At 45.5% G+C, this 26,802-nt stretch overlaps 1 protein-coding gene across 3 annotated transcripts in view; it reads right to left on the bottom strand.

The window, feature by feature from the left end:
• LOC125453929 (contactin-associated protein-like 5) overlaps positions 1–26,802 on the bottom strand; it is a 1,220,935-nt gene that overhangs the window by 305,262 nt on the left and 888,871 nt on the right. For all 3 annotated transcript variants that reach the window (XM_048534087.2, XM_048534089.2, XM_048534090.2), the window contains one exon: positions 13,779–13,935. In XM_048534087.2, the coding sequence (XP_048390044.1) occupies positions 13,779–13,935 (157 nt within the window). The remainder of the gene's footprint in view (positions 1–13,778; positions 13,936–26,802) is intronic.

Below are 26,802 nucleotides of genomic sequence, written 5' to 3'. Positions count from 1 at the left end.
ATTGGGACTGGATTTGAAAGATGACCTCCCACCCCGAGGTGTTTCTGTAAATGTGGAGTGCAGAGATCATGTTGGGTGACCAGCTGCCTGTCATTCTGTCACTTTCAAACTAATCCCTTGAACAGGGAGAGGATGAGTATGGAATCACAACACCTATCCACCCTGAGGCTTATTAGGAACAGAAATGGCTGATTATTGCTCATTTATAGCCCTCAATCACCTCCACTGTCATCATACATTCAGCAGGTGGATGAGGGTGAAAAGCCAATTCATGACTGATTGACTGATTTTACTGTCACATGTTCTGAAACACAGTGAAAAGCTTTGCTTACGAGCAGTACAGGCAGATCACAGCAAGCAAAGGACGTACAAATCAAAAAGGCTCAGAGATATACATGTTACATTGCAAGTTACATTATTTGAGGCTGGAGTCCATTCAACAGTCTGATAACAGCCGAAAAGAAGCTGTTCCTGAACCTGCTTGTGCATGTGTTCAGGCTTCTGTACCTTCTGCCCAATGAAAGAGGTTGTAGGAGGTCATGACTGGGGTGCGATGGGTCTTGGACAATGTTGGTCACCCTTCTGCTGCAGCAAGATGTACAAATAGAGTCCATGGATGGAAGGGTGGCTTCCATGATGGTCTGGGCTGTGTACACTACCTTCTGTAGTTTCTTACAGTCCTGGGCAGAGCAGTTGGCACAAATGCAGGCTCATCTGGGGTACATCAATCAGGGGTGCCTCCCTTCCAATGTTAACAAAGTGTGAAGCTGGATGAACACAGCAAGCCAAGCAGCATCTCAGGAGCACAAAAGCTGACATTTTGGGTCAGGACCCTTTATCAGAGAGGGGGTTGGGGAGAGGGTTCTGAAATAAATAGGGAGAGAGGGGGAGGCGGACTGAAGATGGATAGAGGAGAATATAGGTGGAGAGGAAAGCATTGGTAGGGAGGTAGGGAGGGGATAGGTCAGTCCGTGGAGGACCAACAGGTCAAGGAGATGGGATGAGGTTAGTAGGTGGGAAATGGACCTCCCCACCTATACTGTCCTCTCCACTCATCTTCTCCTCTATCCATCTTTGATCCGATTCCCATCTCTCCCTATTTATTTCAGAACCCTCTCCCCATACCCTCTCTGATGAAGGGTCTAGGCCCGAAACGTCAGCTTTTGTGCTCCTGAGATGCTGCTTGGCCTGGTGTGTTCATCCAGCTTCACACTTTGTTACCTTGGATTCTCCGGCATCTGCAGTTCCCATTATCCCTTCCAATGTTGCTTTGTTCCTCTCCACCTGCCCTCCAAAACCCTACCGCCTCCTGAGGCCATGTGATCCATTCCAGGTGAAGACATACTAAGTCCAAATACCAGCAAAGTTCCCCATGAGACTTCACCAGTCCCAGGAGTGACCACTGCTGAGGGCAGGCACTATTTGGATTGTCACCAAACAATCAGATTGGTTATCAGTTCTCAACATGTTCCTGTCCAATCAGGGGTGGAAGTCTGGCCTCAAGATATCCAGTCTGTCACCAGGGTGCATGGAGAAAGGCAGTTTGTAAGTGTCCTGTTTGGAAACGGGGGAGACACTTGCCGAGTGGTGTTATCACTGGATTGTTCATCCAAAGACCCAAATAACATCCCAGGGAGGCGGGTCTGAATCCCACCACAGCAGATGGTGGAATGTGAATTCAATAAATATCTGGAATTAAGATTCTAATGATCACCGTGAATCCATTGTTGGAAAAACCCTTCCGATTCACTAATGCCCTTTCGGGACAGAAACTGCCATCTGGGCAATTAGGGATGGACAACAAATGCTGTCTGGTTTGCGACACCCTCATCCTACAAATGAATTCCTAAAGAAAACTTTTTTCTCGGTGGGGCGAAGCTGGAATATTTCCTCTACTCTGACCAATGACCTGTAAAATCAATCCTTGACATTCCTTACGGCGAGAAGGAAATCATCTTGGCCCCACTGCACAAACATTTCCTCATCTTCTAATAAAATCTGGAAGCAAGTTAATTTACCATTCAGAAATAAAGGGGATTCTAGAGAAATTATTTGAAACCACAATGCGAACCATTTTTTGAGACGGGTTTTTGCACATCATAGGGTTTTAATTTTTTTTTGCATTGGTTGCTGTCTTTATAGCATTTCACGAATCAATCCATTCATAACCTAAATCATTTTAGCCACATTAGTGACCAAATTAATGTAGTTCAAATCAGAAATTTTAAATTTAAGCCATACTAAATAATACCAAACTGGAATAAATACTGACGAGTTTTGAGAAGATTTGTAGCTCAGGTTGAGGTTCTGGATGTGAGTTTGCTCGCTGAGCTGGAAGGTTAGTTTTCAGACGGTTCGTCACCTTTTTTTTTATTTGAAAAAATATACTTTATTCATAAGATGGACAAAAAATAAAACATATTTATACACCTACCCAGTCATGCAAGCCGCTCCGGGTTACCCAGGGGGTACGTACACCAACTAAAAGGAGAAAAACAAACAAAGAAGAAAAAAAAAGCAAAAAAAATACCCCGGCAGTCGTCACCCCGCACAGTCCCAGTTGGTTCCCTGACCAGTTGGGGAAGGCGCCAGCTGGGCCCAGTTACCAGATAGGGCCCTTTTTTCTATTCTGGACGAGGGGTTTCATACGGTGGTCTTTCCCCACCGCGCCTTGGCGGCGGCTGCCCCAAGCTTTAGCGCGTCCATCAGCACGTAGTCCTGGACTTTGGAGTGTGCCAGTCTGCAACATTCGGTCGGGGTCAGTTCTTTCAGCTGGCAGACCAGCAAGTTGCGGGCAGATCAAAGAGCGTCTTTCACTGCATTGATGGTCCTCCAGGCACAGTTGATGTTGGTCTCTGTGTGCGTCCCGGGAAACAGCCCGGAGAGCACGGAGTCCGACGTCACGGAACTGCTTGGGACGAACCTCGACAAATACCATTGCATCCCCCTCCAGACCTCCTGCGCATAGGCACACTCCAGAAGGAGGTGATCGACAGTCACGTCCCCCCCGTAGCCACCTCGAGGGCAGTGTGCGGTGGCGCAGAGATTCCGGGCATGCATAAAGGATCTCACTGGCAGAGCCCCTCTCACTGCCAGCCAAGCAATGTCCTTGTGCTTGTTTGAAAGTTCTGGCAATGAGGCATTCTGCCAAATGACTTTGGCAGTCTGTGTGGGGAACCACACGACGGGATCCACCCTCTCCTTTTCCCGAAGGGTCTTGAGGATACTACGTGCTGACCACTGCCTGACGGCCTTGTGGTCAAAGGTGTTTCCTTTCAAAAATTTCTCCACGAAGGACAGGTGGTACAGAACGGTCCAACTACTCGGAGCGTTCCGCGGCAACGAGGCCAGGCCCATCCTTCACAACACCGGGGACAGGTAGATACTCAGTAAGTAGTGACACTTGGTGTTTGCCTACTGAGGATTTACGCACAGCTTGATGCAGCCGCACACAAAGGTAGCCATCACGGCGAGGGTGGCATTCGGTACGCCCTTTTCCCCATTTTCCAGGTCTTTGTAAATGGTGTCCCTGCGGACGCAGTCCATCGTCGACCCCCAAATGAAGTGGAAGATGGCCCGGGTGACCGCAGCAGCGCAGGTCCAGGGAATAGGCCAGGCCTGTGCCACATACAACAGTACCGAAAGCCCCTCGCATCTGACAACCAGATTCTTACCCGCGATGGAGAGGGGTTGCAGCGTCCACCTGCCCAGCTTCTGCTTCAGTTTGGTGGTACACTCCTCCCAAGTCTTAGAGCACACCCCAGCTCCACCGAACCAAACACCCAGCACCTTCAGGTAGTCTGTCCTGACAGTGAAGGGGATGAAGGAGCGGTCGTCCCAGTTCCCGAAGAACATAGCCTCGCTCTTACCCCTATTGACTTTGGCACCTGAGGCCAGTTCAAACTGGCCGCAGATGTCCAACAGCCTACTCACCAACCGACGATCGGTGCAGAAGACGGCGACGTCGTCCATGTACAGGGAGGTCTTGACCTGAAGGCCTCCGCTGCCTGGGATAGTCACGCCCTTCAGGCTCACGTCCTTCCTGATGGAGGCGGCGAAGGGCTCCACACAGCACACGAACAGGGCAGGAGAGAGTGGGCAGCCGTGCCTGACTCCAGATCTGACGGGAAAACTGTCCGATTCCCTCCCGTTGATCGAGACTGCACTAACGATGTTGGCGTAGAGCAGCCGGATCCAATTACGGATGACCTCCCCGAACCCCAATTTGGAGAGGATGTCCCTCATGTAAGCATGAGAGACCCTGTCGAAGGCCTTCTCCTGGTCCAGGCTGACGAGGCAGGTGTCCACCCGCCTGTCCTGTGCGTGGGCGATAGTATCCCTGATGAGCGCGAGGCTCTCAGCGATCTTCCTGCCCGGCACAGCACAGGTTTGGTCAGAGTGAATCACCGACTCCAGGACAGACCTGACCTGGTTGGCTATGACCTTGGCCAGGATTTTGTAGTCCAGGTTCAATAGTGAAATGGGACGCCAATTCTTAATTTCTTCCCTCTCCCCCTTCCTCTTGTAAATGAGGGTGATGTTGCCCTTCCTCATGGACTTGCACATTTCCCCTGCCCAAGAAGCACTATCGTACACCTCCGACCAGGTCCCACAGAGCGGAATACAGCATGGCCAGTAAGCTGTCGCTACCGGGAGTCTTATTCCTCTCCAAGGACTTGAGGGTTCTGGTCAGCTCGTCCAGGGATATCGGCCGGTCCAGCCACTCTCTCATGCCATCATCTAAGACCTCTGTGACAGACAACAGGAACGACTCAGAGGCCATGCTGTCCGTGGGCTTCGTGTCGTACAGTCCGGCATAGAAGGATCTGCTGATCCTCAAAATGTTGGGCCTAGACGTCATCACCGAGCCGTTGTCCTCCTTCAGCCGGCTAAGCACAGAGCTCTCTTTGTGCACCTTCTGAAAGAAGAAACGCGAGCATGTCTCGTCCTGCTCCATGGAGTGGACCCTGGACCGGAAGATTATCCTGGAGGCCTCCGCAGTGAAAAGCGAGGCTTGCTGGCCCCTCACCTCGCGGAATTCCTCCGTGACATCGACCCCCATCAACTGCAGAAGGAGCAGGTTCTGCACCCTTTTCTGGAGTCGCGACAGCTTTAACCGCCTCTCTCTCGCCTTCCGAACACCCTTGAGGACAAAGAACCTCTTGATGTTCTCCTTCACCATCTCCCACCAGTCGCCCGGAGACTCAAAGAGTGGTTTCACGGTTCTCCAACCGGCGTACTCCCTCTTAAGCTCCTCGATGCTCTCTGGGGTCAACAAAGTCGTCTTGAGCTTCCACGTCCCCTTGCCGGCCGGCTGTTCGTCCTGTAAGTGACAGTCGGCCAGCAGGAGGCAGTGGTCAGAGAAGAACACCGGCTCGACGCCGGTGGACCTGACCGAGAATGCCCGTGACACAAACAGGAAGTCCATTCTTGAGCTAATAGACCCTTCTGGCCACGACCAGGTGAACGTCCGCTGCGCTCCGTCTGCAGGGGTGCTGAAGACGTCGAGCAGCTTGGCGTCCTTCACCGTGCCCATCAGGAATCTGGACGTGATGTCCAGTTGACTGCCCCCACCCGCTGTCCCCACGCCGGATCTTCCATCTGCATCGATGATGCAGTTGAAGTCTCCGCCTAGGATGACCGGCCTGGACATAGCCAGCAGGGGTGGAAGCCGCTGCAGGACAGCCAACCGCTCACTCCGTACCGCTGGGGCGTACACATTGATCAGCCTCAGGGGAGCGTTCCTGTTGGTGATGACAGCCACTAGGAGGCGCCCCCCCCACCACCTCCTGAACTTGAGAGATGGTGAAGTTGCGCCCCCACAGCGGAATAGCCAGGCCTGAGGTGCGACAGTCGTTACCCCCCGACCAGAGTGAAGACAGACAGGTTCAGGCGACGGACCATTTCCTGTACCTGCTGAGGTGTGGTATCCTGCACTCCTGCAGAAACAGGAGGTCCGCCTTGACGGTGGTCAGGTAGGCCAACGTGGACACACATCTCGCGGTTGACTTGACACTGCGCACATTAATGCTCGCAACTCGTACCCACATTGTGGGCAGTGACTGCAGTACCCTCCCCAAGTCCAAGGTCCAGCCCCTCCATCTGTCCTTTCATGCCCATTGCCCGGGCTAACTGCTGGACGCTCTCCGGGCTCAGGAAACTGTCCGCGCTGCCTTCCGGGTGGCATCCCCCCATCGGGGGTACGGAGGCAGGAGAGTCCGGCTCTGGGTCAGGCTGGGGACGTGCTTTTTCCTCCTTCCCGCCTGTAAGTTCTGGGGGGCCCTCCAGAGCCCCAGCGGCACGTGGCTGGGTGTCGGAGGTAGCCTCAGGACGCCTCCTGTCTCCTGGAAGCGGGGTGCTGCTTTCCTTCTCCTTTGAGATCTTTAGCGTCTGCTTTGGGTGGGCCCTCTCCGAATCCCCCTCGTCAGAGGAGCTCTTATAGCCCCCCTGTAGCTGCCTCTTCCTGCCTGATGGTTGCCGTGCCTGGGCCCACTGGCGCGCCTTCCTCCTCGCTTTCTGGACGATCGTCCATTCTTCTGGGTCATCTGCCGGCGCCTCCACAGACTCCGAGTTGTCGGAGGGGGAGCGGAGCCTGCAGGGGCGCTGTGCTGGCCTCGGATCCATCATGTGGGGCTGGGCCCTCCTGCACATTAGTTGGGTCCTTGCAGGGCCCTGGTGCCTTCCTCTCCTCCGGGGGTCTGGCCCCGCATTGGCACTGCCGGCGACCTGGGCGTAGGTGGTCCCCCGCCGCGGGCATGCCCTATAGAAGTGGCCCGCTTCCCCGCAAAGGTTGCAGCTTATCTCTTGGGGGCAATCCTTTGCAAGGTGTCCCCCCTTCCTGCCGTTCCTGCAGATGGTAGCTTTGCAGTCGGCCGCTACGTAACCTGACCTACCACAGGCATGGCAGACTTTAGGTTGCCCTGCATAGGTCAGGTAGCCCTTGCTCCCGCCGATCGCGAAGCTGGACGGTGGGTGTACAATGTTCCCGTCGACGCTCATCCTCAGCTTCACCTTGATCTGCGTCTTACTGGTCCAGATGCCAAAGGGGTCCATGATGTCAGTTAGGTCCCCTTCCACGTTCACGTACCCTCCAAGGAAGGTCAGGACATCAACTGCTGGCTCATGCGGGTTGTACATGTGTACAGTCACCATACGGCTCCTCTGCGCCGGCATCACGAACTGCAAGACAGCGGTCAATACAGAGAGGGGGCCCTCACCTCCTTTCCTGAAGGTCACATTGTAATAACCTCCTCTGGGGAAATCCTGCAGGCAGGAAATGTCCGCAGCAGCGAACCCACAACAGTCCAACAGGACCCTCTTCATGAAGAAGGTACGGTCCACAGCTGCACCTTCATCCACCTTCTTCACGGAAACGCGGATGGTGTTCCGGACCCCCTGACCTGGGGCACGGGCACTTGCCGCAGCCATTGTTGCAGGTTGGCTGCTCCCCTGAAGCAGCGTTAGGCGAAGCCAGCATTAAGATCCACTGGTCGCAAGGGTGCACAGCCAACCCGACGTCTTCCTTCCACCTCCAACACAGCGCTCTTCTCCTCTCAGTCCACAAAAGAGTGGGTCTTTATTTTGTTCCGGATGTCAGCTGATTCACTGAGCTGGAAGGTTTGTTCCCAGATGTTTCGTCACCATTCTAGGTAACATCAACAGCGAGCCTCCGGTGAAGCCCTGGTGTTATGTCCCGCTTTTTATTTATGTTTAGGTTTCGTTGGATTGGTAATGTCATTTCCTGCTTTGGTCATGTCATTTCCTGTTCTTTTTCTCAGAGGATGGTAGATTGGCTCCAAATCAATGTATTTGAGAAGATTTGTAGCTCAGGTTGAGGTTCTGGATGTGAGTTTGCTCGCTGAGCTGGAAGGTTAGTTAATCTTCCAGCTCAGCGAGCAAACTCACATCCTGGAATAGAATCCCTACAGAGTGGAAACAGGCCATCTGGCCCAACAGGTCCACACGGACTCTCTGTAGGGCATCACAGGCAGACTCACCCCCCTACACTATCCCTGTATTTTCCACTGGCCAATCCATCTAACCTACACATCTTTGGACACTATGGGCAATTTAGCATTGCCAATCCACCTGACCTGCACATTTTAGGACTATGGAAGAAACTGGAGCAAACTCACACAGGCACAGGCAGAATGTGCAAACTCCACACAGTGACCTGAGTCTGGAATTGAATCCAAGTCCCTGGCACTGTAAGGCAGCAGTGCTAACCAATGAGCCACCGTGCCACCCTGAATTAAAAGCAGCACTTTTTGACTCAAGACAATGCAAGAATTTTACCACAGCATTAGCCCAAACAAAAAAAATGAGGCTGATCTTCAAACACATTCTTTGGTCAATATCTCCCCAAACCTAAATAATATTATATCGAAGACAATATCATAAGAGTCAAGGAAAGAAATGAAAATGGCACTTTTCATTGCATCTCTGGAACTATTTCAATCACTACATTAAAGATTACTCGTCTAATGGAATCAGGGAAGGCTATCGGGGATTTCACAGAGGTTTACATGGATTAATAGCCGTGAGGCATGTCTGAATGCTTGATTGAAACTGATACAGTTTCAAATTGTACGTAAATCTTATTTTACTCCCTCTTAGTTTAAGCAGCAAGAGGCTGTGGATGCCTGACAACAGATCAATTTGTGGCATGAGTTAAAATAATTCTTAAAGCTTATGCAACTGGAAGGATATTTTTACACAATGACTGGAATTTCAAATCTCACAAAAACAAGATATAAGAAGCCAAAGAAGCTCAATGCAATTGTTTGCCTCTTAATTTACCAATCTCTTCGATCTACATTTTGTCTGTATCTTTCATTTCCATTTCTCTGTTTCTCTAACCGCTCTTGATCCAATTGGACTGTCTGTTTGAACTGTTTTTGCTGAATTCATGTCAAATTTCAATTATGCTTTGGACCAAAATATTTCACGTGATTTCTGCCCTTATTTCTAACAGCATCAGGAAGCATTGATGCTGTTGGAAATAAGGGAAGAAAGCAGATAAAATATTTTGGAATATTTTGGAATCTTTCAACAAGATGAATGCTAAAACAGACTCTCCCTTCATTTATCATACTGTCCATTGTGGGAGTTTGCTGTACACAGATTGGTTGTTGCATGGACGAGAGAAAAACAGGGACCGGATTTAAAATATAAGCCATTAACCATAAAGCACTTTGGAACATGCTGTGATTCTGAAGGACACTGTACATCAAAGGGCATTTAAAAATCAACAAATACTGTTGTTCAGGTGGAGTACAAACAAGTATCAGAGAAAAGAGCCTAGAATATGAGCTTCACAGAGCATGTTTTTGTTTTTTGGCATCCTGGTAAATTTAAGCTCAATTCCAAGAACCAAAGCCATTATCAGATTAGATGCAGGGACTGCAGATGCTGGAGAATCTGAGATAACAAGGTATCGAGCTGGATGAACACAGCAGGCCAAGCAGCATCAGAGGAGCAGGAAGGCTGGCGATTCGGGCTGAGACCCTTCTTCAGGAATGGCGGAGGCGAAGAGAGTTCTGAAATAAATAGGGAGAGAGGAGGAGCTGGATAGAAGATGGATAGAGGAGAAGATAGGTGGAGAGGAGACAGACAGGTCATAGGGGCAGGGATGGAGCCAGTAAAGGTGAGTGTAGGTGGGGAAGTAGGGAAGAGATAGCACAGTCCAGGGAGGACGGACTGGTCAAGGGAGCGGGATGAGATTAGTAGGAAGGAGATGGGGGTGCAGCTTGAGGTGGGAGGGGGGGATAGGTGGGAGGAAGGACAGGTTAGGGAGGCGGGCCAAGCTGGGCTGGTTTTGGGATGCGGTGGGTGGGGGGTAGATTTTGAAGCTTGTGAAATCCACATTGATACCATTGGGATGCAGGGTTCCCAAGCGGAATATGAATTGCTGTTCCTGCAACATTCCTCCTCTACATCAGGAAAACTAAGCAGAGGCTTGGGGACCGCTTTGCAGAACACCTATGCTCAATTTGCACGAATCAACTGCACCTCCCAATCGCGAACCATTTCAACTTCCCCTCCCATTCCTCACACAACATGTCCATCTGGGCCTCCTGCAGTGTCACAACAATGCTACCTGAAGGTTTCAGGGACAGCGACTCATATTCCACTTGGGAACCCTGCAGCCCAATGCTATCAATGCGGATTTCACAAGCTTCAAAATCTCCCCTCCCCCGACTGCACCCCAAAACCAGAACAGCTCGTCTCCGCCTCCTTAACTTGTCCTTCCTCCTACCCATCCCCTCCTCCCACATCAAACCCCACCCCTATCTCCTACCGACTTACCTCATCCTGCCCCCTTGACCTGTCCATCCTCCCTGGACTGAGCTATCTCCTCCCCTGCTTCCCCACCTACACTCACCTTTACTGGCTCCGTCCCCACCCCATTGACCTGTCTGTCTCCTCTCCACCTATCTTCTCCTCTATCCATCTTCTATCTGCCTCCCCCTCCCTCTCAATTTGTTTCAGAGCCCCCTTCCCCTCCCCCATTTCTGAAGACGGGTCTAAGCCCGAAACATCAGCCTTCCTGCTCCTCTGATGCTGCTTGCCCTGCTGTGTTCATCTCAGCTCTGCACCTTGTTAAAGGAGATTAGGTGCCATGGTTTAAGAACAGCCTCTTTTACAGACAATAAGATGACAATATGCAGTTGAGACAGATAAGCAGATAGTAATGTCGCAGTTACAGCACAACACTAGGTGTGTGAGACACTGAAAATGGTGATCTTGTTCACAATCAACAATCTCCATTTTGTTAAACTGCGTGATGTCTCAATTTGTGTTTTATTCATTCATGGGATGTGGACCGCATATATTGATATCAAGTAGTAACTTGGGAATTGACTGCATTGCTATAAGTCTGAATTCAATATATAGACCATACCAGGTGACCATGGCAGATTTCCTTTCCTAAAGGGCATTGGTGAACCAGATGGTATTTTACGACAACCAACAATGGTCACTATCAGAATAGCTTTTAATTCCAGTTTCTTTTTCATTGAACTCAAATTTCACCTTCTGCCATGGTGGGATAAATGCCCATATCTCCAGAACATCAACGTAGTTATCTGTATTATCAGTTTACTGACCTTAACAGCAGGCCACCATCTCCCTGTAACTTCAACCTACTTAGGACAGTCGAAGAAATTCAACCAACGTCTGAAGAACAACTTGTGCCGAAACAAACTGCAGTCAGCCAGCCAACTGGCCAACCAGAAGAACATAAGAACTAGGAGCAGGAGTAGGCCATCAGGCCCATCTGCCATTCAGTGAGATCACGGCTTGATCTTTTCATGAACTCAGCTCCACCTACCCCACCCCGCTCTCCGTAAGCCTGAGCTCCTTTGGTTTTTAATGTTCTACCTAACTTTGCCTTAAAAACATTCAATGAGACAGACTCAACTGCTTCACTGGGCAAGGAATACCACAGATTCACAACCCTTTGGATGAAGAAGTTCCTCTTCAACTCCGGCCTAAATCTGCACCCCCTTATTTTCAGTCAATGCCCCCTAGTCCTAGTTTCACCCACCAGTGAAAAGATTTAACTGGGCTTCCTAGATTCACAGGGGAGCCCAAAAACTGGAAAGAATCTGTTGAGGTCACCTACAATGGCAAAAAGAAAATGCTTCACATGGCCGGGCAGAAACAACGGTGAAAAAACCAATGGAGGCGTGGAAAGAACAAAAGAATCACTAAAACTGCGACCCACTATTATGTTGAAGGAATGGCCAGACCAAAACTCCAGCCAGTTGGGTGGGAACTTGAGCAAAAACTGCTTCTCACACTCATTGATCATTTATTTGTGCCTGACAAAAGACTAGATGCTCCACCTTCTCTTTTGGGTAATGCATTAATGCATCCTGTGCGCCTCTTGAGTTTTTTTGATCTGTACATCCTTAGCTTGCTGTGACCAGCCTGTACCGCTCATAAGCAAAGCTTTTCACTGTATTTCAATATGCGTGACATAAAATCACTCAAATCAAATCATTAGGAAGAATGTACCAGGGGTTCTTCTGTATGGTGAATAGTGCCAGAGTTCAATCAGAGATTTGGTGACAAGAGTTTTCAAAAGAAATTGAGGGTCCCCACAGAGATCCATGAAACAAGAAGAGCAAGGAATCAATGTATAGAAGATGCCAGGTGTGACATAACACAGCAAGGGTTATATAGATGATGGACACAGATGAGGCTACTTCAGAACCAATAACCCAAGAAAAAATTCATTTATTTTCCCATCTGCTCTACTGAAGCTGACTGTTGGGAATCTAGCAGCCAGTAGACAGCCAGCAGTCAGAAAATTTGCACTGATTTAGCAAGTACACTTTTAGCCTGGTGAAGGGGCCACCACCCTCAATGAAAGAACTTGTCTGACAACAGACAGCGAACATTTTGTGTTACAACCTGGAGCATCCGAGAGGCCTGCCATGTCAGGTCACCCAGCAGATGAAGAGGATGTACCCGGATAACATAATTGACAGATCTGTCTCTTACAGTTATTTCAGCCCCTACTGAATGCCAGCCACAGCTCTGGAGTATAGACATATTCCTGTATGAGCTGCGTCTGGAGTGTCAGGTAACTGGCAGGCCAAGGAGGCACTTTCAAAGGTCTGTCTCAGAAGGAATAGGGGCACTTTAAGTTGACAGCACTTAAACCTCCACCAGAGTGGAATTTTGTTTATTCTGCAGATACAAAACATGATGAAAAAAAAATCAAATTAAAGGAGCATTGTCCAAAGACAGTGTGGAATGGCAGAATACATTAAAATGTATTCTATATTGGTCTTAATCACACAAGGGAAAAGAAAATCAAATGGAACTGAACTTCCCATTCACAGTGAAATGTGACAAGTCAGAGGGGTAAACTGCTCAAATTCTCCCTGTTTCTCATACCACTTACCTCACTCATCTTTCCCTCCCTGCCTTCTGCAATCCACTGCCTGACAAAATTTGGCATCAATATGAGATCAGTTCCTGTTTTCCTTTCCCATCCTCTCCCAATGGTTTGAATGTTGATGGAAGCGTGGCTTCTGTGTGCTAGCAATGGGATTTCTAAAACCCCACAATCGAAGACTAGAGCATTATGAATTGGATCTATCCTTTTGTTTGTGGTAGACAGCTTTGCATCCAGCTGTTTGGCTAACTATATTTGAAGCGTTTTGATCTTAAAATGCTAGGGAGCAGATTTTGCTGGAGCAGAGAATATTATGGTATAAGTATGACAAAGAGTCAGGAAAAGTTAGAACAAAAATGAGATTGACATTTTTAAAATCTCTTGGAGGAGTTACTACATAAAGGAACTAGACCCCATTTTTGAATTTTTCACTTTGTGAATTTTTCCTGAAAAAGAAGGTTGTTTGGCAGTTATTAACAATTATCATATGATAAAAGCGCATATACTAAATATTATGCTCATTTGTCAATAATTTAATTGAGGTCTACCAAGTGTGTAATTTTTCCCAAGCCTCCAAGGAACTCAGTCTATATCTGCTTGACATGGAGCACAGGAAGGGAAAACAAAAACTTTGCCAAGATCCCTCTTCTTAAACCATGCTAATCTTCCAAAATCACAGAATCCCAGTAAAATCAGGCAGCACGCCATTTTCTGAGCCCCCTTTGGTGATCCAACCAAGTTACAACCGAGGTCAAGGTGAAAATGCCGAATTCATACTGAACACACAAGATAAGAACCACTGAAATAAAGTCTGAAACATTAGGATAAAGCCGGTGAGGTACACCATCATCTCAAAATGTCACTGTACCATTCATCTCTGTCAGCATCACAGTTACAGTGGTACTTGGTATCCAAGCAGCTCTCCTCCAATCCGCAGGCACATTTCTGAATGCCTGGCGATGAACCACCCCAGTAAGTTTGCTTCTCATTGGTCCTCCCGATCCACCAAGTCATTGGTGTGCCACCTGAAAGAAAATATAAATAAAGCTCAATAACCAGTAGAACTGCAAGGCAAATTTTAGATTTTATGGATTTCAGATAATCTAAGCTTTAGTAGACAAATATAGAAATTTAGAAACAAGGAGCAGCTATAGGTCATACCGAACATCAAGCCTGTTCCACCATTCAATTTGATTATGGTTCTACTTCTTTGCCATATTTCTGCTTTCTCTCCATACCCCCTGCTGCCTTCAATATCTCAACATTTATATATCTCTTTCTTAAATAAATTCAGACTTGACCCCCACAGCCTTCTGTGACAGAGAATTCCACAGATTCACTATCCTTTAAATGAAGAAATTTTTCTTCATCTCATTCCTCAATGAACCACTCAATATCTCGATACCATGATTGCTGCTCTAGACTCAGTAACCAGGGGAAGCACCCTCTCTGCATTCAGTCTGTCCATCCATAGTAGAATTTTACCAGTTTCAATCAGATTCCTTCTAAGCTCTCATGAATTTCTCCTCACATGATAGCCTAATTAAAACAAAAGAGGTATGATAGCTCATTTATCTTTCTTTTCTCTCGACACAAGTTGCAAAATGTGGTTTGTATTGTTTATCTTTTACAAACATAAATTTTCTTCAGGCATAAAGTGCAGAACCACTTCAGATCTTTTATAAGCAATTACAAGAAACTGGAATACTGCCAGACAGTGAAAATAAAAACAAAATTGTTGTGATTATATGATCTCTTTATTGTATCATTAAATATAAAGAAATGAATGTTAAGAGCATTATGTTTGAAAGTTCCGTTTTATTATGTTTACTCCAAGAATTTGCACAACTCGTCATCATTAAAAAATAATTAAAATGTGATTTATCATCACTAACGAAGCACTATTTGTATTATCTCTGGGACTTCATAATTACACTGAGTACAGAAACTGGCTGTTTAACCAACTGGTTCGCTCAATGATTATGTTCCATGTGAATCTGCTCCCAACATCTTCAACTCCTCCTATCAGAGTAACCTCATTTTCCATTTTCCTTGTGTTAGCTTCCCTCTTCATCATAATAACACATGTTTACCATCTTCTGGATAAAGAACATTCTCATGAATTCCATAACGGATTTGGCTGTAACTATTTCATCTTTCAGATCTCGAGAAATTAACTCTGTCATCCGTGGAAATATCTTTATCTTTTACTTTACCAAATCCTTGTATCATTTTTAAACACCATTATTCAGCCACCTCTTAATATTTTCTTATCTGAACAAATAAACTACAACTGTTCACTTTCTCCAACTACTTGAAGCCACTTAGTTCTAATATCACCCTTGTGAAACTTCTTGTATGTTCTCCAGTGCTTCTATATACCTTTTGTAATAGCAAGACAAAAACTGTGCAAATTATATAAGCATGTTGGAACTAAGGTTGTAGAATGCTTAGCTCTTTAGTCTGAAATCTCCAGAAATGAACAGAGTATTTTATTTGAGATAATGGGAACTGCAGATGCTGGAGAATCCAAGACAACAAAATGTGAGGCTGGATGAACATAGCAGGCCAAGCAGCATCTCAGGAGCACAAAAGCTTTTGTGCTCCTGAGATGCTGCTTGGCCTGCTGTGTTCATCCAGCCTCACATTTTGTTGTCTCAGAGTATTTTATTTGCATTTCTATATCTTTTGTAAAAGGAAGTCCAGGAAGTCTCTCAGAGACAATAGGAATTGCGGATTCTGGAGAATGTGAGATAACAAGGTGTAGAGCTGGATGAACACTGCAGGTCAAGCAGCATCATAGGAGCAGGAAAGCTGATGTTTAGGGCCTGGACCCTTCATTAGAAAATCTGAAGAAGAGTCTAGGCCCAAAACGTCAGCCTTCTTGCTCCTATGATGCCGCTTGCCTGCTGTGTTCATCCAGCTCTACACCTTTTTATCTCAGGAATTTTCCTGCCAATTCTCCTGATGGACTAGAAATTATTTCCAGCTCTGTCTAGGGTCTTTAGCTATTGCTCCATCAATTGTGAGCCTCTCTTCCCATCTTCTGAAGCTCCCTCAGTGCTAACCACAGCACACCACCGCCAGCTTAATAAACCATTCATTGACTCTCCATCCCTCTTGTTCAGTCTCTATCCATCTTCCCAGTAGCCCTGTCCTTCCTGATTACTGCCACTATTTGGAGGCTACTGGTTGGAACAGCTCTATATTCCCAATTCTTTTCAACTGCTGACATGTCTGAGCTGGTGGCTGAACCCAGGGTCCAACGTAAAGTAAAGTTTAATGGACAAGATCATCAATATTCTGGTATTCTCTGTGTCACACGCCACAATGGCAGGCACTGTTTCAAGGCTGTTCTATCCAGCAATATTGTAACTCATAGATTAGATTTCCATTGTTTCCTTTGTCATGTCATTCCAATAAAGGAAAATCTGCTGAGGCTAAATATGCATTCAATATTGTTCGGCAGTTCTCCATACAAAATTTACAATTGTGCTCTTATAGCTCTGTCCCTGGAGGCTAACTGACAATAGAAACAGAACAAATCTACTGCAGTAACTGTGCTTATAGCAGCGATTTATTTGGTCTTTATGTGTAAATGTCGTGAAGCACATTTTGATGACAATTTTGAAACAGTTATTTCTTGCCCTTTGTTTTGTGAAACTTCTTCAGCCTGCCTCCCGGCAATAATTCGGTGTTGTTTATTGTTTTTTGCTGTCTAAGTTTGTCATAGAGAAATAGCAAGTGCAACCCGAAGAGAGAAAATTAACAACGTCTTCGTGTTTTCTCCTGTTTTATGTGATCAAAAAGGGTCAACCGTTTGATGGACATTCATCACTGAGAGAAAAAGAAACAGATCATCTCACTGCTGTTCATTGAGACTGTGAAGTGATTTTATACATTGTGACAAGAATTCACTTAGATTACATTTCCTACAGTATGGAAACAGGCCCTTTGGCCCAACAAGTCCACACTGCCCCATGAAGCATCCCACCCAGACCCATCCCCCTATAACCCACACACCCTTGAACACTACGGGTAATTTAGCACGGCCAATCCACCTAGCCTGCACATCTTTGGACTGTGGGAGGAGACCAGTGCAAACCCATGCAGACACGGGGAGAATGTGTAAACTTCACACAGACATTTGCCCAAGGCTGGAATTGAGTCTGGGTCCCTAGTGCTGTGATGCTGCAGTGCTAACCACTGAGCCACCGCACCACCATGTCGCTGTGCTGCCCCAAAGTAGCTTATGCGCTGTAAAGTGCTTTGGAAAATTTGATGTGGCTCTCTGGACAGAATTTCCAGCTCTTGAAAGCCATTTTTTTTGCTTTGATTTGATTTATTATTGTCACATGCACCAAGGTACAGTGAAAAGTTTTGTCTTGCGAGCAGCACGATAGATCATACCAGACAAAGATCATAGGGTGATTGTTCAGCGAGAGGAATGTTAAGGCTGCAGAAAAGGTGCATAAAAAGCAAAAACAGCATTAGATTTGAAATTTGACAGCTCCATTCAGGAGTCAGCAGGGAAGAAGCTGTTCTTGAACCTGATGGTATGTGTGTTTAAGCTTTTGTATTTCTGCCTGACCGAAGAGGTTGGAAGAGATTATTACCAGGGTGGGAGGGGGCTGTGATGATGTTGGCTGCGTGGCCAAGGCAACGAGAAGTGCAAATGGAGTCAATGGCCAGAAGGAGGTATGGAGGAAACATAATCTGGCACGTTGGGCATCGGGGAGATGCCCACTACGTTCTCACACTTACAGGCAGTAAGTTCTGGTTGGGAAGGCCCAATATTGATTGAGCTTTTCCGCTATTCTGCTATCTGCATGTCATGGACCAGACCAAATCTTTACTCAGCGAGTAGTAAGGGAATGGAACGCTTTGCCTGCAATGGTAGTAGATTCGGCAACTTTAGGTACATTTAAGTCGTCATTGGGTAAGCATATGGACGTACATGGAATAGTGTAGGTTAGATGGGCTTGAGATCGGTATGACAGGTCGGCACAACATTGAGGGCTGAAGGGCCTGTACTGTGCTGTAATGTTCTATGCAAACCCCCTCAAAATATATTAAGAAGTTAGCCAAAACTTTAACTTTTTCTTATTTTAAAGGTAAGTGTATGTTGTTGCATTCCAGATGCAATTCATTCAGCGAAACACACTTTATTCACACACCATAGGTAAAATACAACAAAAGAGAAAAACAAAATGAATCAGCTGAGCTGTAGTTCTGTTGAAATACTTAACAAAATAACAGACACAGTAACCATTACTCATTAATTGTTCTGATATAGTAACATCCCATATGCACACATTTGATAAAAGGCAAATTGAGAAAAACAGATTGTCTTACATGCAATTCCAGCAAGAAAACACCAAGAGAAAACTCTAAGAGCGTGTAGCAGGGAGCGATGTATTGCAGCTTCCAAAGCCTGCTGAGACCCCAGCAACAACGCTGAATGCTAAACTAAAAATCCTGGTTCTGTGGGAGCTTCTCCACATCCATTCAAGCTGCTTCTATTGTTCCAACTTTTAAAGAAACCTAAGGTCTCACAAGCTGCTTATTTTATGAATTTTCAATCGACAGCTCTGCACCTGTCTTCAAAAAATCTACACCTTTCATTCGACAAATCTATCTTCAAAAACACCATGACAAAATACAGCTCTTAAAGACCTAGTATCATCACACTAAGACCCCTAATTGGTCAGCCTCACACTTCTGGGGTGCAATTACTTCAGCTCCATCTGATTGAGAAAGTCCTCTTGCCCACGCTAGTTTGGCCTACCAGATTGGTAAACTAGTCCAGGCAGGTGGTCAGAGATAATGGGAACTGCAGATGCTGGAGAATTCCAAGATAATAAAATGTGAGGCTGGATGAACACAGCAGGCCAAGCAGCATCTCAGGAGCACAAAAGCTGACGTTTCGGGCCTAGACCCTTCATCAGACCCTCTCTGATGAAGGGTCTAGGCCCGAAACGTCAGCTTTTGTGCTCCTGAGATGCTGCTTGGCCTGCTGTGTTCATCCAGCCTCACATTTTATTATCCAGGCAGGTGGTCAGTTTGGTGTAGAGTATTCATTGAAACTAGCACTTGTAATTGCAAGATTGAGGAAGCGGAACTTATAGAAAGCTTCCTGTCCCGCGATCCCCAATGCCCAAACAACAGTTACCTTTTCTGATAGTGATCACTAACCCTGGACATCGGGGCAGTGCTGTTCCTGCAGCAGACACAACCTCAGCCATGGTGCTGCTGAGCTCTGAAGCTGATGGCAATGCAAGGCTGGCAGGCAGTCAGGACTTTCTGGTCCGGGACGCTAATTCAAATAGAATGCCAGCTGGCAGCCAAACAGCTACATGATTGCTGGAAGGTCTGCTAGGCTTTCTTACTTCAGTTTGGTCACAGGTTTCCGCCCTGTCCGTCTCTAGTTGTCCTCTCAGGGTCTCACAGTCAACCACATAGATCATGGAATCCCTTTAGTATGTAGGCAGGCTACTTGGCTCATCCAGTCCACGCCAATTGTCTGAAGAGCATCCCAGCCAGAAACACCTCCCACCACCCACGCCCCCCACGCCCCCAACCCTATCCCACTAACACATGGCTAATCCAGCCAGCCTGCACATCCCTGGACTCTATGGGCAATTTAGCAGGGCCAATCCACCTAACCTGCACATCTTTGGACTGTTGGAGGAAACCAGAGCACCCGGAGGAAACCCACGCAGACACGGGGAGAAAACACCGCACGCTCACCCGACGTTGGAATCAATTCGGGGCCCCTGCCACTGTGAGGTAGCAGCATTAACCACTGAGGCACCATGCTGCTCATTGCTGTGAGTCTGAAGTCAGGTGCAAGGCACATGGGGTAAGGAAGGTAAATTTCCTTCTTTGAAGGATATTTGTGAACAAGATGGGTTTTTAAAACTATTAAGGATGTGATCATCATCATGAAGACTTGCTTTCAGTTCCAGATTCATTAACAGATGCCAAGTGCTTGTAGATACCTTGGTGTGACTCCCAGCATGAGACTGAACCTCTGGTTACCAGTCTAGTGACACTGCCACTATGCTGTCAGCTCTTAAACTTACAGCTGGGCGTTTATGCATATATTTTCCAGGAGGTGAAGACACTAGTTTGATGAGAACCAAAAGCTTATTCTCCTTTCAATTTTCAGTTAATCTGTTCTGATATCAAACCATAAACTGCTTGAAAATTAGAAACAAAAACAACATTTTTTGACTATCAACGCAAAGACAACAGCCAGATGATTAAAAAAAGGTCCACTGCATTAACCTGGTGCTTAATGTACCTCTGAATCAGATAATTCATGCACTATTCTCATGGTTCTGACATCACCATTCACCATTTATTTTCTGGCATTTTACATGCATTCCTCTCCAGATACACAAATGCCTGAGCCAACTCTTTTTTAAATACAAGAACAGTCCTCCCAGGTTTAATGATTTCCATTTACTTCAGCTATTTTGCATTTGACATCCCATCATAATTCGAAAAAAAATCTTCAATTGCTCGTACAATCAGGACTATCAAGTTACTTCAGGAAAATAAATGTGAAACATGGTTTTTCTGTATTTTTCTCTTTGTCTGTGTCAGAATTGAAACATCAACCTCTGTAAATGAAAGTGACAAAGTGGTTACATTTATATAGTGTCTTCCAATAAGCCAATTAAGTTCCTTTGAATGGTAATCACTGTTGTGCCATGGGAGGCATGAGAGCCCATTTAGGTACAGCAGTGTCTCACAAACAGTGAGATAAAATCCAGAAAGTCTATTTTAAGTGGTGTTGTCTAAGCCAGGATATGCAGCAGCCTGCCCTTCTCTTTTTCGAAAAATACGATTGGAGGTTATTACGGTCAACTCATCTCTTCTGCACCTGCACCAATGCAGTGCTCTTTTAGTATGATAGCTTTTAAAAATAAAATGTTCCTGAGATGTTTACATAGCTGGATAGACAAGCATTTTTGACGCCAATCCCTCATTGCCCTGGAGAATCTAATAATTTGCCAATTTGAAGCAATGCAGTCTTTGGTATGTAGGGTCACCCACAGTGCTATTTGGGACAGAGTTCCACAACTTTGACCCCATCACAGCAAAGGAACAGTTCAAAGTTAGTATGGTGTGTCAACACAGACTTTGTCCCAAAGTCTATGGAACGAGATTTGAAACGCCACCTGCTGATGAGAGAGCACTACCACTGAGTGCTGAGTGGCAAATAGATATGGCTTCATTTCTTTGTTATTTACATAATTTCATCCTGAATCACGACAGTGGGCCTGTCTTCCACTTGACTCAAGAAAAAATGAAGCCATCCATGAGATGATTAATGGTTATAATTAGACACAGATGTAAGCATTTCAGAAACAGTGCTTGGAGAATCTGCAACCTTATTGACATCTTTAACTAAGTAGAAAAGTAAAGTGGGAAACAGAGCTTATCTGACTGGATCCAAACCAAAAGATAATTATTATGGCTCATAAATTAAATACGTTTCCTTATGTAATTATTCATTCAGAAGCAAGGTATAAAAGTTCAATAAATTCCAATTCAGGTAGAAATCTCTCCACAGTGCATTGTCTACAGAACTAGAGAGGTACATCTAAAGTAATTTATTGCAATTGGAAGGTGTTCTGAAGAGACACGATAGGTGACATAACCATGGAAATTCTAGCCCCCTCTTTATTTTAATGAAAGTACAGTAATATTAAAATAAATAATTAAAACACTTGTTTTAAAAAATGTACTAATGTTCATAATGGGAGATTATTCAAATGGGAATGGTCATAATGAATTATTTCTGAACTTTCTTTTGTTAGATACCTGATGTTTACTTGGAAAAGATTGCTCAGTGTGAAGTTTTTGAAGCCTCTTTTATTAATATTTGAACAGTTAGTCTGTCACACAAACATATTCAGAGGGTTCCAGGAATAGCCGCTCTTTTCCAATAAATACTTCTGAATGCATATTTCTTTTCTCAGCAATTTCACACATTTTTGTTATTTAATGACTCATTAATCAGATGTAAATTTCATGCTGGATGAATGGGCATGGAAGGAGTACAATTCATCTTTGATTTGATTTATTATTGTCACATGCATTTTGTTACAAACACAGTGAAATGTGTTGTATACTGTTGCCATTCTCGGGCATTCATTTTGAAATGCAGAAAACAAACCAAAACATAGAAAGTAAAAGCAGAAAATAAAGGACTATTCAACTTAGCTTGTAAACGTAGCCATGGGCTGGGATCCGGATGCTCTGCAATTCCGATGCTGAGGCCAACGCAGGCACAAAGCTGACAGCCAGCTTTGAATCCCATTGCCACGCTGCTGCTGGAACAGTCACCATTCCTCAGCGCCATGTTGCCTCCACTGACACCAGCACCAGTAAGTTGGCTTGGAGAGCTTGAAGGGCATTGAGAGTGATTGGGGGAGTGTGCATTGGTATTGAGTTAGCTTGGAGGGTCTGAAAAATGATGAGGAATGACTTAGGTGATGCCATGGATGAGGGAGAAAGGGTCTTCAAACAAGTGTCATTCAGCACTCATCTGTGGCTCCATGGTCATACAGGATCTGCTTTCAAGGTCAGTGGACCCTATTGCTTCCAGAGCAAAGAGTTTGTATGACAGGGAACTTTAAGCCTTGGCGTGTATGGCATTTGACTATAAGATTCCAGAGCAGAAGTAGGTCATTTGGGTCAAGAGGTCTGCTCAAGAGTCAATGAGACTAAATTCCAAACCCAACTTTCCTGCCTTTACACATATTCCTTAATTACCTTAACAGCCCAGTCCTGATCGCCCTCTTCTGAAAGAATGCTACAGATTCACCACCCTCAGAGGCAAGGAAAATCCTTCTCATCTCTCTCCTAAATAGGCAATCCCTTACTCAGAAATTGGACCTCGACTCCCCCACAAGGGAAAATAACCTCTTCGTATCTACCTGTCAAGACCAAAAAGAATCTTCTGTATTTCAAATATTTTGTTGCTCTAACTCCAATGAGTACAGGTCTGGCTTATTCAACCTCTGCTCTTCAGAAAATCATTCCATACTGGGGCTCTTCCAAAGCCAAGATATCCTTCCTGACATAAGGGACCCGAAACCATTCACAGTAATCCACTTGTGCTCTGACTAGTAATTGTAAAGTTTTCACAAGACTTCTCTCTTTTCATATTCCACTCTCTTCCAAACAAAGGTGGGCATTCTACTTGCCTTCTCTTCCAGTAGAATTTGGATTCTAGCATTTTGTAATTCCACTCCCAACATCACCGAAACTCAGGAGCAGTAGTGTGTACAACCTACAAAGTGCAACGTAGAAATTCATCAAAGATCTTTAGGGACGATTGGGGAGGTGATGCCTAGTAGTATCACCACTCAATTGTTAATCCAGGAACTCAGGTAATACTTTGAGGACCAGGTTTGAAACTGGTCAGGGATGATGGTGGAATTTGAATTGATTAATAATCTGGAATTAAAAGTCCACTGATGACCTTGACACTATTGTTGGAATAACCCATCTGGTTCAACAATGTCCTTCAGGGAAGGAAACCTGCCATCCTCACCTAGTCTGGCCTCCATGTGACTCCAGACCCACAGCAATACGGTTGAATCTCATCTGCCTTCTGAAATGGCTTAACAAGCCATTCAGTTCCAATGTAAATATGAATGGACAATAAATGCTGGTCAATCAGTGATGGCAATGTCCCATGAGTGAATAAAAAGACAGCACCTTCCAGATGCATGACCACTTCCAGCGAGAAGGACAAGGGCAACAGAAGCCTGGGAACACTACACCTGCAAGTTCCCCTCCAAGCCACTCACCATCCTGACTTGGAAATATGTCGCTGTTCCTTCACTGTCACTGGGTCAAATTCCTGGAATTCCTTGACTAAGGGCATTGTTGGTCAACCTACAGCATGTGGACTGGAGCATTTCAAGAATTTGGCTTGCCACTCCTTTCCCAAGGATAACAAGGAATAGGTATGAAATACTGGCCCAGCCAGCAACAGTCATGTCCCATGAGTGAAGTAAAAAAGTTACCATGGTGATAGTATGTTCACTTCTGCCTACCAAGTCATTAAAGCATACTGTAAATAATTGTGGACCCAGCCTGATTTTTATGGCACACCATTTTGAAAATGCCCTGTTCATCTCAATTCTCTGCCTTTTATCAATTGGTCAATCTCTTTCCATGCTAATATACTACCTCCAACAACCTTACCTTATTACATAGCCTAGTGTGCAATGCTTTATCAAACCCCTTCTGGAAATCCAAATATATGACATCTTCTGGTTTTCCTTGATAGATCCTGCTTCTTACCTCCTTAAAGAATTCACAAAGAACAACGAGAAGACAATGGCTTTGTGGTATTATCACTGGACTGCTAATCTTTAGACCACGTAATGTTCCAGGCACCCAGGTTTGAATTCTATCACAGCAGATGGTGGAAACTGAATCCAATAAAAACAAACCTGGGAACTAAGGGTTGAATGACAATCATGAATCCATTGTCCATTAGAACATAGAACATTACAGGACAGTACAGGCCCTTCGGCCCTCGATGTTGTGCCGACCTGCTATACCATTCTGAAGCCCATCTAACCTACACTATTCCATGTACGTCCATATGCTTGTCCAATGATGACTTAAATGTACTTAAAGTTGGCGAATCTACTACCGTTGCAGGCAAAGCGTTCCACTCGCTTACTACTCTCTGAGTAAAGAAACTAACTCTGACATCTGACCCATATTTTTCACCCTTCAATTTAAAGCTATGCCCCCTCGTGCTCGCCGTCACCATCCTAGGAAAAAGGCTCTCCCTATCTACTCTATCTAACCCTCTGATTATTTTATATGTTTCAATTAAGTCACCTCTCAACCTTCTTCTCTCTAACGAAAACAGCCTCAAGCCCCTCAGCCTTTCCGCGTAAGACGTTCCCTCCATACCAGGCAACATCCTAGTAAATCTCCTCTGCACCCTTTCCAAAGCTTCCACATCCTTCTTATAATGCGGTGACCAGAACTGTATGCAGTACTCCAAGTGCGGCCGCACCAGAGTTTTGTACAGCTGCAGCATAACCTCTTGGTTCCGGAACTTGATCCCTCTATTAATAAAAGCTAAAACACTGTATGCCTTCTTAACAGCCCTGTCAACCTGGGTGGCAACTTTCAAGGATCTGTGTACATGGACACCGAGATCTCTCTGTTCATCTACACTACCAAGAATCTTACCATTAGCCCTGTACTTTGCCTTCCGGTTACTCTTACCAAAGTGCATCACCTCACACTTGTCCGCATTAAACTCCATTTGCCACCTCTCAGCCCAGCTCTTCAGCTTATCTATGTCTCTCTGTAGCCTACAGCATCCTTCGTCACTATCCACAACTCTACCGACCTTAGTGTTGTCTGCAAATTAACTAACCCATCCTTCTACGCCCTCATCCAGGTCATTTATAAAAATGACAAACAGCAGTGGACCCAACACCGACCCTTGCGGTACACCACTAGTAACTCATCTCCAGGATGAACATTTCCCATCAACTACCACCCTCTGTCTTCTTTCAGCAAGCCAATTTCCAATCCAAACTGCTATATCTCCCACAATCCCATTCCTCCGCATTATTGAAAAAAAATCCATCTCGTTCATTTTTGTCCGACAGGGAAGGAAATTGGCATACCTTACCTGGTCTGCCCTACATGTGACTCCAGACCTACAGCAATATGGTTGACTCTTAACTGCCCTCTGGGCAATTATGGATGGGCAATAAATTCTGGCCGAGCTGATGATACGTCAAATGGATAAATACAAAAATAGCATGTTGCTGATGACTGTGTAATCTGATTTTTGGGATGTTAATTAAGGACAAAGCCAGGGCACCAGAGATAATTCACTCGCTATTCTTTGAAACACGATCATGGCTTCTTTGACACACACCTGAGAGAACATTACAGGACCTTAGATCTGACAATGCAGCATTTCCTCAGCTCTTCACATGATCATCAGCTTTGATACTTGCACAAGAGTGGGATTTGTAACTGCAAACATATGACTCAGTGGCAGCTATTTCAGTGAGCACTGGAAGCAACCACAAGACAACTGAAGAAACCAAGCTGCCAACCCTTGTTTTCTTCGTTTGAAAGTTGCGGCTTACATTCATGTATCATAATTTTGAGTCATTAACATCACCATTCATGTAAGCGGAATATGAATGTGTTTTGTAATAATAAAAAAAGTCTTTTTCATATGATCTTAGCACCTGAAGGGGCTGAAGATGCAGTGGTCTAGTGGTAATATCGCTGGGCTAACAATCTCGCACGCCATATTAATGTTCTAGGGGCATGGGCTTGAATCCCGCTATAGTAGGTGGGGAAATTTGAATTTGATAAAATCTAGAATTGGAAGCCAACCTAATGGAGGCTGACATTCAGTTTTCTTGTGTAACTATTGTTAATGCTTCGTAAAAATTCCATCGGGTTTACTTAGTGCCCTTTAAAGAGCAAAATTTATTGTACATACCCAGTCTCAAGAACAGTTTCTTCCCCACTGTTATCAGAGTTCTGAACTGACCTCTCATATTTAAAATCTAACATTGATCATGCTTTTTGTGCACCTTCCCTGCTGCCATACCTTTGTATTCCTCACGCTTTTCTATCATGTTATGAGCTTTGTGTGTTATGATCTGCCTGTACTTACTTAGATGTGACAACAATAAATGAAATGAAATCAAAATGAAGTCTGGTCTATGTGTGACTGCAGACCAATGGCAGTGTGACTGATTTTTAATTGCCCAGCAAGCCACTCAGTTCCAGGGCCATTCTGGATGGGAAGTAAATGTGAGCCTTGCTGGTGGCATCCACATCACATGACCTCATTATATCAG

Source organism: Stegostoma tigrinum, chromosome 7, assembly GCF_030684315.1.
Source record: "Stegostoma tigrinum isolate sSteTig4 chromosome 7, sSteTig4.hap1, whole genome shotgun sequence".
NCBI classification, from domain to species: Eukaryota; Metazoa; Chordata; class Chondrichthyes; order Orectolobiformes; family Stegostomatidae; genus Stegostoma; species Stegostoma tigrinum.
Note: the sequence above shows the minus strand (reverse complement) of the source record. Positions and strands in the feature narration are given on the sequence as shown.